The sequence below is a fragment of the Pimephales promelas genome, chromosome 5, assembly GCF_988280905.1.
Source record: "Pimephales promelas chromosome 5, fPimPro1.hap1.1, whole genome shotgun sequence".
Taxonomy (NCBI): domain Eukaryota; kingdom Metazoa; phylum Chordata; class Actinopteri; order Cypriniformes; family Leuciscidae; genus Pimephales; species Pimephales promelas.
Genome location: NC_142773.1, coordinates 31,641,060 through 31,656,531, shown reverse-complemented (window position 1 = coordinate 31,656,531; position 15,472 = coordinate 31,641,060). Strand labels below are relative to the sequence as shown.

General features: G+C 35.9%; 1 protein-coding gene across 6 annotated transcripts in view; it reads left to right on the top strand.

The window, feature by feature from the left end:
* pde4ca (phosphodiesterase 4C, cAMP-specific a) overlaps nucleotides 1–15,472 on the top strand; it is a 43,410-nt gene that overhangs the window by 17,521 nt on the left and 10,417 nt on the right. For 3 of the 6 annotated variants that reach the window (XM_039677644.2, XM_039677645.2, XM_089131299.1), the window contains one exon: nucleotides 13,513–13,704. In XM_039677644.2, coding sequence (XP_039533578.1) covers nucleotides 13,513–13,704 — 192 coding nt within the window. Of the gene's footprint in view, nucleotides 1–667; nucleotides 1,314–10,165; nucleotides 10,249–13,512; nucleotides 13,705–15,472 lie in introns of those variants that run through there. The other 3 variants (XM_089131298.1, XM_039677647.2, XM_089131300.1) reach the window with 3 other exon arrangements.

Here is a 15,472-nt window from a genome sequence, read left to right as displayed (position 1 = left end):
TCCTGCAGAGTTCACTGAACAAACGCAGTTAAACATGCTTATCAAGGTCTTCAAGATTATTATACAGTAATAGGCAGATTAGTTTGATCAGGGTTGAAGCTATACTCTACACATTATAGTGAAATACGTTATTGTTATAAGTTAAATTAAATTAAATATAATAAATCTTATATATAAAAAATGTAGATTTTTTTTCTCCTTTTTTGTGATAATTAGGTTATGTCCATTTGTCTTTGCCGGCAACAAACAAAACAAACCAAAGATACATGTTTCAGGACATTTTTTTGAGAGGATAAAATGTTTTTGTTGAGAACGTTTGTCTATGTTAACTAATTATCGTTTCTTTTACATTTTATCTTTCAAATAGAGGTTAAAAACCAAGCAAAATAAATCAGCAGCATTAATCGGCCGACCTGGATTTCAAAAGATCGGTATCAGCATCGGCGTAAAAAAACAAAAAAAAATATCGGTCGACCTCTAGTCTTTGCAATGAAAATGTATTTAATCTTTTTTGTTTATTTTTCTTTTTATTACTACTTTTATATTACTCAGCAACTTTAATCAGCTGCAGACAGAGCAAGAAAGAGTTAACGTCTCAAGGAGGCAGGAACTATGCTTTCTTTGATCCCACCCTCTTTCTTTAGCGTGATCTCAGAGTAAAGCAAGCCGTAGGACAGCATTAGGCAAAGAGTCTAGCTAAAATATGGCACAGACTCTCCTACATGAGTCCAGCTAGCACACAGATGCAGAACAGGACAGAAGCCTGAGATAGCTTCTTTTAAAGGATCGTCTTAGAGGTGTCTCCATGAGAAAGTAGACTGGAGCTGATCGAGCTGAAGATCCATGTGGAAATGCTGCCAGAGCATCTCTTAAAGTTGCTGAGTGAAGCATGGGTTTTGACGAGGCTTGTCACTTAATCTCATATCCCCGTTTACTCGCAGAGGTGTCACAGAGGAGGTGAGAGCTGATGGACTGTTAGAAGAGGACAGTGGGATGTCATGCTTTGCTTTTTCTCATTTTACTCCAGATTTTCAGTCGTGGTGTAATTATTAACCAGAGGCAATGAGGAGTCATTTTGATCCACGAACAATGTTTCCCTAAGAAAAAAGATTGAAAAGAAAGTAAATTTGTGTAATTTTTGTGAAGGAATTACTTGAGACATCACTGGATGAGTGTGCCGGCAAGATGAGCGTACCGGCAAACTGTGGATTCTCTTTCTCAGCTGACCGGGCATTAAAGCCACGGAACTGGAATTTGTATGGATCCCCATGTGCCGTCAACAGACCCATCGACATTGTGCAGAAACGCAGGCGGTAATAAACTTTGATTTATATATGTAATTCTGGTCAACATTACTGTCAAATAGTAGTAGACCATTAGTGAAAATCCTTATAAATGCAAATGTTTTCCTACACTCTTAGAAGAAAGGTTCTATATAGAACCTTAAAAGTTTCTATCAGCGCTACATATTTGGAACCCCTAAAAGGTTCTGTACACTCTTATAAAAAGGGTTCCTCTGGGTTCTATATAGAACCCTGGGGTTCCGTACTTGGCCAATAGAACCTTTTACCAAAACAATGGCTCTATATAGAACCATTTTGGAGTTCCATATATGAAGCGGGGGATGGAACCATTTCTGGTTTTTATAAAGAAAATTCACTCATAAAAATAAAAGTTCTTTATGGGCATTGTTGGTTCCATGAAGAACCTGTAACATCCATGGAATCTTTCCATTGCACAAAAGGTTAATGGAAAACATTTTTTTTTTTAGATTACTAATATATATATATATATATATATATGGTTATTTTATAGAACTGTTCACTTAAAGGTTCTTTGTGGATCACAAAATGGTTCTTCTATGTTATCGCCATGAAAACCCCCTTCAGGAACCTTTATTTTTAAGAAAGTTTGAGTGAAAGTTTTAAGAAATTTGAGTGAAATATAGATTTAAAAATAACATTAATTTCAGAATGTTTCAGTATTTGGTATGTCTCTCTTTTGCTTAAATGACAGCATCAGTCGAGCTGCATGAACTCCACAAGTTTGTGTCAAACCTGATGATCATGTTCTTCAGGATGATTTGAGATGATCCAAAGAGCATCTTGAGCTTCACTAGAAGCAAGAACACCTGTACAAAGAGTCATGATCAATGACACAAATTGAATTATTTGTTTAGTGCCCAAGAAATAGTGTATTTAAAATATAATTATATTTCAAAATATAATGAGCATCTAATATATTTCAAAATCATATTAGATTTGTTATTAGTGTGTTTATTGTTAGGTTTAAATTAGATCAGAATCCCAGACCCCACTGTATATTTTAAAACACTTTAAAAACACGTTGAAAATCAAAATTAGGTGCGGTTGTATTGTATGAGTGAATTCTATTGATAAAATACTTTTTCTTTACACCTGGTGTAAAGACAGAGACAGATTGTCATGTGGTTTAGCTGAGTAAATCAACTCTGTCTATGAAATAACCTGTTGATATGCTCTGACCCATGGAAACTGTTTTCAGACTTCCTCAGACAAGATCTACTAGTTCTCTTCAGTTTGATGGCAGTAAAGCACTATGATAAATGAGCAATAATTCTGCCAGGGTTTTGCATTACTCTGTGTGCGCAATCAGTTTTCTTCTTTCGCATTTATTGTATCACAGTCTGGAAATCAGTTCATCCATAACTGTTCCACCAAATGCCAAAGAGCCCCGCTCATGTTTCACTGAGAACATCCAGCATATTACACCTCACCTGAAATCAAAATGTAATTTTTTTCATTACATATTTTAGTTATTATATTCTCATTAACCAATAGCATTAAGAATTTGCAATGAAAAAGAAATAGTTAGTGGAAGAGGAAAAAGCTGAGGAATTCAGTTTTCTCTTCATCTGTAACTGTACATTCGGATTGTTACAGAAGTTGAAGCTGAAATTAATTTTCTACTGCATTATCGCTACCAAAAGGAATTTAAAAAATAACAAAATGGTTTCAAACCCCCCACACACCCCCCGTTTGACGTTGGTTTGACAAACCAAACACCACTGAGCCAGCATTGTGAAGGGATGCTGAAGCAAACAGAGCAGTTTTGGTAGTAGCCTACTCGTCACATTGTTAACGCTTCTCATGGGAATCAACACACAGATGGCTTATTTTATAGTTGCTTTTTCATATTGACCCAGCAAAAGAAAAAAAAAACATTTAAGTGTTGAAATAAAATGATACACTTTAACTTTGAGGTTTGCATACATTTGCTCAGCTGCACACCATTATTATTCAGATGAAAAATGTTCAGAAAGAGCCCAAAGTGAAGAAATAAAGGTGTTTGTGAATGCAGGATTTTTGTGCAAATTGGATTTAGAAAAAGGCCACCATCAAATTGTAATTTTCATGGTCATCTCCAAAAAAAATATATACTACAAGACACAATGTTCCATGTCTTGATAGAATAGTAGTTTTGTTAGGGAAGTATGGGATTCATGAAATAAAGAAGAAATCTGCTTTAATTTAAAGTGAACCACGAACCACTGTCTTCCCACAGTATCAGCCAGGCTGCGCAGACCAAGTCTGAGACACTCCTTTTGGACATACACATTCGTTTCCCACTTGCAATGTCATCAATGTCAGTGTTGACAGCAGGATTACAGATAAAAAAACATGTTTTTCCATTTATTTTCTTTGGCTGTGTCTTGGTTTATCAGATAAAGTACAGGACATTTGGGAGTTAGTTTTTAATGGAAACTTACTGAGGTGCTGCATATTGTACCACACAAAAGCTAGTGCTTTTGGTTAATCTTAAACCATTAAATTACAAGATACTTTGGCTTTATATATCACAATTGTGACCTTGAATCTTGTAGTTGCGGTTTATATATTACTTTAAATAACATTTATACAGTTTATACTCATGATTTCATTTTTATATCGGACAATCGATCTTATTTCGCCTTTTAAACTTAAACACAATTATCTTTTCATTTTTTTTACTTTTTTACTTTCATCCTTAGGACATTCACCCGGGACTAAACATTTCAAGCTTTATGAAACATCAGTTTGTAGGCTATTTTTATTACATTACACATGTTTGTAAAACTGATCATCATTAAAATTTCAAAGTTCAACGTTAAACGTGCGAGGGCCAGTACCAAAAATTAAAAGCCCTACCGTGTAATCTATCGCTCATTAGTGTGTGCAGACATCTGCTTCTGTTCGTAAGTCCTTGGCTTGTGTAGATTGTCAGGACCTGTAAACGGTTGTAAATCATTTGTCAAATGTTCAACATTTTCTAGAGCTTCATGTCAAGAAAAGTGATTTATGGGACGCAGCGGATTATAATCAGTCGAGGCTGGGAGTGCCACGTCTTCTGCCGTGAAATGTTAGCGGTGAGGTTGAGGCAATACTATAGGCTACACACCGGTCCGGTTGGATCACATTAAGGTTATTATCTCAGCACTTGGCCTTGAGCTGCTGAATTGTGTGACCTGACAGAATATTGCTCTGTAATGAATATGTTCAAGTGTGTTAGTGTTTTCTTAATCTTTATTAGAGAGGTTTGCTGTATAACATTTTTTGAGTCTATCCATTTGTCTCGCTCTTGGCCGATGTCTTGGCGGAGTTAGATGGCAATCATCTGAACATCTGCAGCTCATTCTTCTTGCTTTTTTTTAAGTGAAATGTGTCACATGGGATTACTTTCACCCCCCCAAGAGATACGTCTATTTACAGTTTAAGCCGACCTATTACAGAACGATGCTGGTGTTGTCTAAAACGCATGAGGTTCCATAGCTCTTAGTGTTTGTACAGACACAGTTCACATTACCTGTAGCTATCTCTGAAATCGTCTTTAAAAATGTGATTTGTTTTGAGTGTGTCTGTAAGGCTCTATCAGATCTCTTTTATTCATAGTACGACTATTTTTTATTAGCTTTCCCATCACTTTAGATTGCTTTCATAATATATGTTTTGCTCTGGGCATTTTGCACTCCTTTTCTGTTGTTTTCTTATGGTCACAAAATGATCCAAGGATAACAGACTGAGCCCCGTGCGTGCCCTCTGAGAGACCCTCTGCTGTGTTCACAGAAGTGCCCCGTCACAGACCCCGCATGGAAAATCTGATCACTTTGTTAACTCTGTTTGTAATGATGGTCTGGCTTGATGCATGGGCCAGCATGTTATTTTCCTCTACATTTTTTATTTTTAATGATATTACGGTAACACTTTACAATAAAGTTCATTAAGGCTAACTTTATTTAACATGAACTAATAATGAACTGCACTTCTACAGCATTTATTAATCTTTGTTAATTTCATTATTTACTAATACATTATTAAAATCAAAAGTTGTATTAGTTAACATTAGTTAGTGCACTGTGAACTAACATGAACAAACAATAAACAGCTGTATTTTTATTAACTAATGTTAACAAAGATGTAGGGCTGTGAAACGATTCATCGCGATAAATCGCATCCAAAAGAAGTTTGTGTTTACATAATATTTGTGTGTGTAGTGTGTATAATTATTTTGTATATATAAATACACACATATGCATATATTTAAGAAAAATGTGTTATTAATGTATATTTATAGTTATGTATTGTATACATGCAAATATTTCTTAAATGTATACATGTGTGTGTATTTATATATACAAAATAACTATACACACTACACTCACATATATAATGGAAAAACAAACTTTTATTTTGGATGCGATCAATCGCGATTAATCATTTCACAGCTCTAAATTAATCTTTAAATCATTAAAAAGGAATGAATACAGTTACAAATCTATTGCTCATGGTTAGTTCATGTTAATTAATACATTAACTAATGTTAACTAATAAACCTTATTGTAAAGTGTTACCAATATAAAAATCCCTCTTCTTATTATATTATTAGTAGTGGTATTTAATTATTGTATAGCTGAATGTAAAAAAATGATAAAAAGTAATAAGAAAAAGAAAAAAATAATTTTTGTTTTCAAAAAAAAAATTATTTTAATATTAAACCATTTTAGTTAAGACATTTTGGTAAGATATATGAGTGTTATTTTAATAGTGTTGATTTACAGATTTAGTGTGTTATGTACTGTAGGATCGTACACATGCTGCAAGCAGTGCTTCATGTGTTAGCATGCAAATTAAATATTTAATATTTGTCAGAAATAGAATACCATTTACATTTTTGGTAGCTCTTTATTTTAAGGTGACATAGTTACATATGGTGACATATAGTGTACTAACTATAGTAAAAACAATGAAGTAGGCATGATTACAAGTAGCTAACCTAAATCTAACCCTAATCGTAACTCTATAGTAAGTACATGTTGTTAGTTTATATTACTCTGAAAATGAAAAAAAAAAATGATTGAAATAAATTATTTTTTTCAGCAAGAAATCTTTTTACTTATAATTTACTAAATAAATGTAGTTCATTTTAACTTTGTATTCATCAAATAATCCTGAAAAAAGTATGTGGTTCTCATTAAAATATTAAAGCAGCGCAACTGTTTTCCACATTGATAATAATAAGAAATGTTCTTGAATGAATTATGACAAATTATACAGCATATTAAAATGATTGTGCTGAAAATTCAGCTTTGCCATCACAGGAATAAATTATATTTTAAAATATATTAAAATAAACAACAGTTGTTTTAAAGTTTTAACTATTTTTGATCAAATAAATGCAGTCTTGGTGAGCATAAGAGTCTTCCTTGAGAAAGAAAAATAACGTTTGAATGGTATTGCATTAATATATTATTTTATGCTGAACTAAATGAACTTTTAATCAGGTTTGAAAAATATAATTTAATAACGTGCATATGTTTATGGTGCAGGCAGCTAATATAATTGCAGTAGGTAATTAACCGGGCTGAATTATATAATCAACACATTAAGTGTGTTTACACTAACAATAACACGAGGGGTTTTTTTTTGTGATCAGAAACACTCTTTTCTGTACGTATATTAAAGTCACCACCAGTTTGCTTTTGAGTAGGAAAATGTATGTGGAAATATCTGTGTAATGCGCCTTCAAATGTCTATGACTTAATTCTGGCTAACCCCCATGCGTGTTTTAAAATGTCAGTCTAAATCAGAGACAAACCAAGCTTATTTTTAATCTTGACCATAAATGTTTAGTGGAAAGCTGAGATCACAGCACTGCCTCGCTCTCTCTCTCTCTCTCTCTCTCTCTCCCTCTGTGCACCCTATTGTGCCTCAGAAATCTTTATACAATCTCTGCGACTCTTACCGGTATGGATGTGCTCCACATTTGATGTGCACAATTAGGAAAAGGCAGCATGTACAGAAACGGTGATTAAACAATCGAGGACACATCCTCTGCCCGCAGTGTCTACGCACGAGTATGTGACCTGCTGGATGACCCTGTAATTAACCGCCTCACCAGATCGGTAACGTCTCCCGTTGTGCTTCTGTGAGACTTCAATCTCAACTTGAAGCACCAAGAAGGGCTTTTTTTGAAACTCAAATGCATGTTCATTTGTGGTTAACTGTGCTTTTAATCTCGCTGGACCTCTCAAATGTTTAACTTTTAGTGCTAACCATTTTATTTGTAAGGCAACAGCTGTCCTCCAAATCTCCTGCGGTATGTTCATGTATGTCTGGGCCCCTGGGTGTTCATTGACGTCATGTGACGTTGTGGCTCTCTTAAATGTCTTTTTTCCCTTGTTGATTAGAAACAATGGAGAGAGGAACAGGATGAACAGCCTTCTGGCTGTGTCCCGGTGGACTGGTTATTCAACTGTGAGACTAAAAGACTTCATGAGATTCATTTGAACTCACTGCTTTCTTTACCTTACATGCTGCATTAAAGCATATAAACAAACATGCCTCTATGTGGAGTCGGCATATCTTGCTTTTTCGTAAGACTGATTGGTGATTGTGGTGCATTAGGCTAGTGTGTGGACCCGGGTGGGACATGCAGACTGGGCTGGTAATGTGCCCCGATTAGGACTGACGTAGCACTACTATCCCGTGACGCATGCTGGGTGTCGAGTGTTTAGATACTGACAGTCAACATGCAGCCTGTCGAACGACTGTAGAGGATTTATTAACCGCTCTTTTACTCCTCAGACTGGAGGTGCTCTTTAAACGTCTGTCAGATTCTGCTCGAAGCCTTTGTAGCGAGTTGGTATCCACTTTGAATCAATTTCAACCAGTTCCTGAAGGCAATTATTAGCTGAAGTTGAAGCCAGGGTTGTAATATGATACTGTGTCAGACTTGTACTCAAGCCAAAAACATATTTCAGTAAAAATTGGAAAGTTTCCATATTAAGTATTTTTAAGTCGAAAGTAAAATTGTTTAATGCTTTGTTTATGTAACGCTCTAGAACACAGCAGATGCTAAATTTAACCCCCTGAAACCTTTACAGAAATTATTAAAGGGATAGTTCAACCAAAAATTCAAATTCTGTCATTATTTTCACAAACCCATAAGACTGCGTTCATCTTCAGAACACAAATTAAGATCTTCTTGATGAAATCTGAGAGCTCTCTGTCCCTCCATTGACCGCTACACAACTAAGATTTTGATGCTTCGAAAATTCATAAGGATATTGTGAAACGTATTGATATTGTCCAAATTTTCTGAAGAGACTTGATCGCTTTATGTGATGAACAGATTGAATTTATACTTCTACTATTCATACTAGTTTTCGTAAGGATTGGTTTTACGATATCTTTATGTTAAGTTTTTGAAGCGTCAAAGGGATAGTTGTGTACATGTAGCTGTCATTGGAGGGACAGAAAGCTCTCAGATTTCATCCAAAATATCTTCATTTGTGCTCCGAAGATGAACGAAAGTCTTTCCTGTTTAGAACGACATGTGGGTGAGTAATTAATGTCAGAATTACATTTTTTTTGAGTGAACTATCCCTTTAAACATTAAATTCAGCTGTAATGGATTTTATAGTGACAGCAGTTTATGTTTACAGACTGAAATGTACTTGTATACAATTTTTTTTACCGCTATAAATTTTTACTTAAATTTTTCTTTATTGATAATAACAATAATGATAAATATTGTTCTTATTATTATTATTATATACCATAAGAACAGAGTGCAAATATGCTCCTTAAGACAAATGGTGACTATAAACAACTCAACTTACTATTATTATTATTATTTTTATTATTATCATCAAGTTGAGTTGGGTTATGGTCACTATGTGCCTCAAGGCTCATACACTTGTACTCTGTACTTGCTACTGTCATCATGTCTTGACTGAAAAGGGTAGCTTCATACATGCTTATTCTTTCTTGAGCCACAGGAGGCATCCTATTCCCAGAAAAACAGCCAGGAAAATTGTGTATTTTCCACAGCACTGCTAGCACAAAGACTGGTCACAAGGAGGCTGCTTCATCTTTAACCATCTGATGATGCGAGCAATTGTCATAACAGAGCACTAAACACTGTTTAAAGGGATGGTTCGCTCAGAAATTAAAATGATTATTCAGAAAACTATATCATACTGTCTCACAACAGATTCACATATTGTGGCCAACAGAACTCAAAACGATGTGAATTGCCAGTGAACTGGATTTTTATTTTTGCACAATTATCTGAATTTTGGAATTTAAAAAAAATGTGATACTAATCATATATCTTATCCCCTTAAATTTAGATAACTGAATTTTAAATGTAGCTATTTAACGCTAACAGAGAACTTGGCAAAAATCAGATTTTCCATCAGTATTTGGACATGTTTGTTTTATTTTAAGTTCAATGCACTGGTATAATATTGCATCAATAATAATAATTAGAGAAATCAAACATTTGAATTTTGGTGGTGTTTTACCAAAACAAGGCTGATATGCCTATATGCACAATGCACTGATGCAGTTTCCACTTGCAATATAAAAACCATTAAAAACAGGCTACATCACTGAATGATGAAATTCCCACATTGATTCCCTCTGACAAAGGATGTCTTAAAATGGCAACATAGAAATGTGTGGGTGGATAGATGTGTGGGCCAAAAATAGCACACTAGAAATCTCTATAAATATTCATGAATGGGGGGAAGAATCTGAGGCTACCTGCAGCTCTAAATATAGCGCTTCTGCTCGGATCCCTCGCACAGGGACGGGCTATTTATAGCATCACTGCAGAACAGAAGTGCCTCGCTCTGAGTGTGCACAGGGACCCATAGGAGAACAGCAGTAAAGATGAGGGACGGAAGCAGAAACGAAGTGGAAGCGACAGCCTCTGCCCCAAGCACAGGTATTTTTAGAGCTGGATGCGGTGTCCCCTCATGCCAGAGCGTACAGTAGAGTGACTTAAAGAGATGTGCTAATGTGTATTTGTTTTTTGGTCCATGCAGAAGAGTGCTGCTCTCTCTCTCTCTCTCTCTCTCTCTCTCTCTGTCTATATGTTTCTCGCTCCTGTATGTGGGCACATGAATAGGGTGTACCAGGTTGATTATATATTACGTAAGAGACATCCGTCTTGTCCTCATGCAACATCTGCGAAAGGTCGATTTGGAGGTCTTTGAAAATGCTGCTTAACTTTGAAAGCGCCATCACTATCAGATATATTAAATTCGCTCACATGTAGATTGCACATATTAAAAAACTGAACTGTATGGTGCATTTGGTCATATTTGAACTTAATCAACATAAACTGCTGTATTAGTATTATGTGTTGGAACTAGATTGACAGGGAATATAAATAGATCTCCAAAATGTTTGTCTCCTTTATCGTTTTATTGTTATTTATTAATGCAAAGCCTTTCCTTCTCTCCTAAATATAGTAAAACAAAATGGCCATTGACTTGCTTCACACTAACTTAATAACACACTGTAGAAGAATACCTTCATTAGCAACGGATCGTTAGTCAACAGACAACACATCAGAGGCAAGGACCATTGATTAATGAAATGACCATATACACTCACCTAAAGGATTATTAGGAACACCTGTTCAATTTCTCATTAATGCAATTATCTTATCGACCAATCACATGGTAGTTGCTTCAATGCATTTAGGGGTGTGGTCCTGGTCAAGACAATCTCCTGAACTCCAAACTGAATGTCAGAATGGGAAAGAAAGGTGATTTAAGCAATTTTGAGCGTGGCATGTTTGTTGGTGCTAGACAGGCCAGTCTCAGTATTTCAAATTCTGCTCAGTTACTGGGATTTTCACACACAACCATTTCTAGGGTTTACAAAGAATGTTGTAAAAAGAGAAAAACATCCAGTATGTGAAAGTCCTGTAGGCAAAAATGCCTTGTTGATGCTAGAGGTCAGAGGAGAATGGGCCGACTGATTCAAGCTGATATAAGAGCAACTTTGACTGAAATAACCACTCGTTACAACCGAGGTATGCAGCAAAGCATTTGTGAAGCCACAACACGCACAACCTTGAGGCGGATGGGCTACAACAGCAGAAGACCCCAAGGGGTACCACTCATCTCCACTACAAATAAGAAAAAAGAGGCTACAATTTGCAATAGCTCACCAAAATTGGACAGTTGAAGACTGGAAGAATGTTGTCTGGTCTGATGAGTCTCGATTTCTGTTGAGACATTCAGATGGTAGAGTCAGAATTTGGTAAACAGAATGAGGACATGGATCCATCATGCCTTGTTACCACTGTGCAGGCTGCTGCTGGTGGTGTAATGGTGTGGGGGATATTTTCTTGGCACACTTTAGGCCCCTTAGTGCCAATTGGGCATCTTTTAAATGCCATGGCCTACCTGATCATTGCGTCTGACCATGTCCATCCCTTTATGGCCACCATGTACCCATCCTCTGATGGCTACTTCCAGCAGGATAATGCACCATGACACAAAGCTCGAATCATTTCAAATTGGTTTCTTGAACATGACAATGAGTTCACTGTACTAAAATGGCCCCCACAGTCACCAGATCTCAAACCCAATAGATCATCTTTGGGATGTGGTTGAATGGATGCTTAGTGCCCTGGATGTGCATCCCACAAATCTCCATCAACTGCAAGATGCTATCCTATCAATATCGGCCAACATTTCTAAAGAATGCCTTGTTGAATCAATGCCACGTAGAATTAAGGCAGTTCTGAAGGCGAAAGTGGGTCAAACACAGTATTAGTATGGTGTTCCTAATAATCCTTTAGGTGAGTGTATGGTTCATGTCAATTTTTGTGCTAGTTTGATTGGGAATTGACTTTACCTGAGGAGGTTATTTTTAGGCCTCTCATGCTTCCACGTCAATGAGCCGAGTCTATTTTTAGCTTCGCATTCCTGCATCACATTGACCTTGAAGAACACAGCCCATTCAGAGCTTTGCTGCCTCTTGTGTTTAAGGAGGTCTTATCCGTAAAACCTGAATCTGTCACTGAGATGGACAGATTTACTGCACATATGTGGCTTAGAGGAGGAAGAAATCTCAAATGCATTTCCCTCATTCACTTTCACTATAACTGACGTACTCTGTGGAATGAGGTCGAAAGATGTAGCAGTTTTGACATTCTGCCAGTGTTGCTGTATACATCAGTGTTTAAGAATATGAGTTCACATTGAAAATATTGAATTAAAAACCTACAACTTAATAATAGATAAAGCCTATGATGTAAAATAATAGAAAAATAATAAAGTTTCTGCATTATTTTTGGTCACTACTATATTTATGACATTGATCATGAGATTCTTTACACATTGGTCAGATCTTTTTGCTTCCATTGAAGCACAAGATGTTCTTTGGGTTGTCTCAATTCATGCCGTGCAAACAATATATTGGCACCATATTAGTAACTGGTTGTTATTTGCACTTTGTTGTGCAATTTTTGAAGTATTCCGTATTGAATATTTGTTAGTGACTTTTTAATATTTAAAAATGTATACCTATTTTTAGATTTAGATAATCGTCAAGCATTAATTTAAAGATATAGATTAGCTACATTAAATTATGGCAATAATTGAGCCCTTTAAGAGCATTATTTCTTCCATAGCCATTTCCTTTAAGAGCATATTTCGAATCGAGTGTCTGTGTAAAATTTTATGATTTTTGTAATATTGTATGATTCTTGTAATATAATTATAGTTAATTTTTTTTAAATTTTTTATTTTTTTATTTTTTTCATTTATCAGTTATCGGCCATAACAAAAATGTTACTTTTAGCTTATCGATATCAGCCAAAATTTCAATATTGATGTATTCCTATTTGATTACATGATTGGTAAGTTTTACACAAACTTGTGATATATTACAATTAAATAATGTATAAAACTGTATTCACTAGTGGTCTCAGACTTCACTGTAGTATCAGAGCTGCTGGCATGATATTAGTGAGGTATTGAAAAGTATCCTTGTGTTTGTCTGGAGATCACAGAGACTGTGATATACTTTGATGCAGGAAGTGTCTCACATCTGTGTCAAACCATTTTTATCTCAGAAGGTCTCAGTGACAATACAATTTATTTGAAAGGAGTGTAGAAATGGCAAATTAAAAGTTAATACATTATCCAAGGTAAGTTGTTCATCTTTCTTTCTGTTTCTCTTTCCTCAGTTTTGATGTTGAGAATGGGCTGTCGGTGGGTCGCAGTCCTCTGGAGTCCCAGGCCAGTCCAGGCTCCAGCCGTGTGCTACCGGCCAATTTCCCTCACAGTCAGCGGCGGGAGTCATTCCTGTATCGCTCGGATTCCGACTTTGACCTTTCACCCAAGGCCATGTCCCGAAACTCATCCACTGCCAGTGAGCTGTGAGTATCATTCGTCTCATTTATGATCCCCTAATATCTCATACTAAAATCTCTTACTAAATGCATTTACGAAGGCTTCTCTGAGTAGAAAAAATCACATATTTTTTTTTAATAACTAACTTTAAAAAAAAAGTCTTTAATTTACACTACCATTCAAAAGTTTTGTTGTAATCTTTTTTTTAAGAAATTTTGTATTTTAAATTTATCAAAAGATTTCTATTTAAAAAAAATGCCGTTCTTTTGAACTTTTTATTCATCAAAGAGTCTTGACAAAAAATCTCACAATTTCAAAATATTAGGCAGCACAACACTGATAATATAAATATAATAAACACTGAGAAATATTTATTTAGTAGCAAATCACGATATCAGAATGATTTCTGAAGGATCATGTGACACTAAAGACTGAAGTAATGATGCTGATTATTCAGCTTTGCCATCAAGGGAATACATTATATTTTAAAACAGAAATCATGTACTTGAAATTGTATTAATATTTCACAATATTACTGGTCTTACTGTATTTTTGATCAAATAAAAGCAGCCTCGGTGAGCACAAGAATCTTACTCCCCCCAAACTTTTTAATTTTCCAACCTCAGTTTTCATGTACATTTTGTCTGATTCACTGCAAGCTTCACGTGTCACAAACTGCACAAGCGTGTACTTCAGCTACAGTGTTTTGTGGCTGGAAGAGTTCTGTTAATTAGGACTGTAAACGTTGCCTCATAACAGATGTGGCTTACTCCAGCTGGTTGATTATGTCTGAAACACAGTTCTCCCAAGACACACCATTTTAATAGTGTATTACATCAAATCATATTGCTCAGCCATTTTGGAAAATCCAAGGCACTGGTTAAAAACTCCTTATTATTACCACTTCCAGCTGTTCTTTCCATCTGAGCACGCTTGCATGTCAGCTCTGGTTTGCTGGGATTTCACAAAGTCGGAGTCGGAAAAAAAACACATTCTTGTTTTTTTTTTCTGCAGTTTATTTTTCCACTTTGCGTCAAAGCTAGTCGCCCAAATCGAAACACCTTAAGACTGGTTCACACCGCCCCAAAAAATCACCAACAGGGTGAACACAAACCCCTCCAACTGCTGGTGTTTGTTGGGACGATATAAACTAGTCTAGTGTGCTTAATTAACAGCAGGTCACCAACTCTTGTTGTCTTTTCAAAGGGAAGAGAGTTTGAAGCACTGGGAAGTCAACTGGCTCAATCGGTGAGGAGAGAAATATATTAACTTGAAAGGGCTGTCCTGCATTTCTCCATTACAGGATCCAAGCCGGTTCTCTCTCCTAGTGTCTCACCTCAGAGCTTCTGTCCCTTTTACCACCACGAATGATCGGCATATGAATATATGAATAAAGGCACAACTCCCAGTGTGTTCCCTAGTTCGACTTCTCTCCTGCTGCTCCTCAAATACACATGCATGACACACCCTGTCCAACCACGCTGAACCCATCTATATTCTTATTACGTATTTCCATAAGCTTTTAATGTCGGATTTCTAATGTCCCATTGGAGAGTCTGAGGTATCTTCCTTATGCTGAGCTGTTTTCTTTATTTCCATTCAAACTGCATGTTAATAAAAAGCCGCCCTCTTGCTCTTCTGAATGATGGTGTGCTGTAACCTAAAGCCGACCACATCCTTAATTCTCCACGGTTAAAGTCTTAGTCATTCTTTTTCACTGATCCTTAAGTCATTTAATGTGCCTCCTTTTATTATTGGGAGATTAAAGAGCTGTCTTTTCCAGTTTGTCGTTTT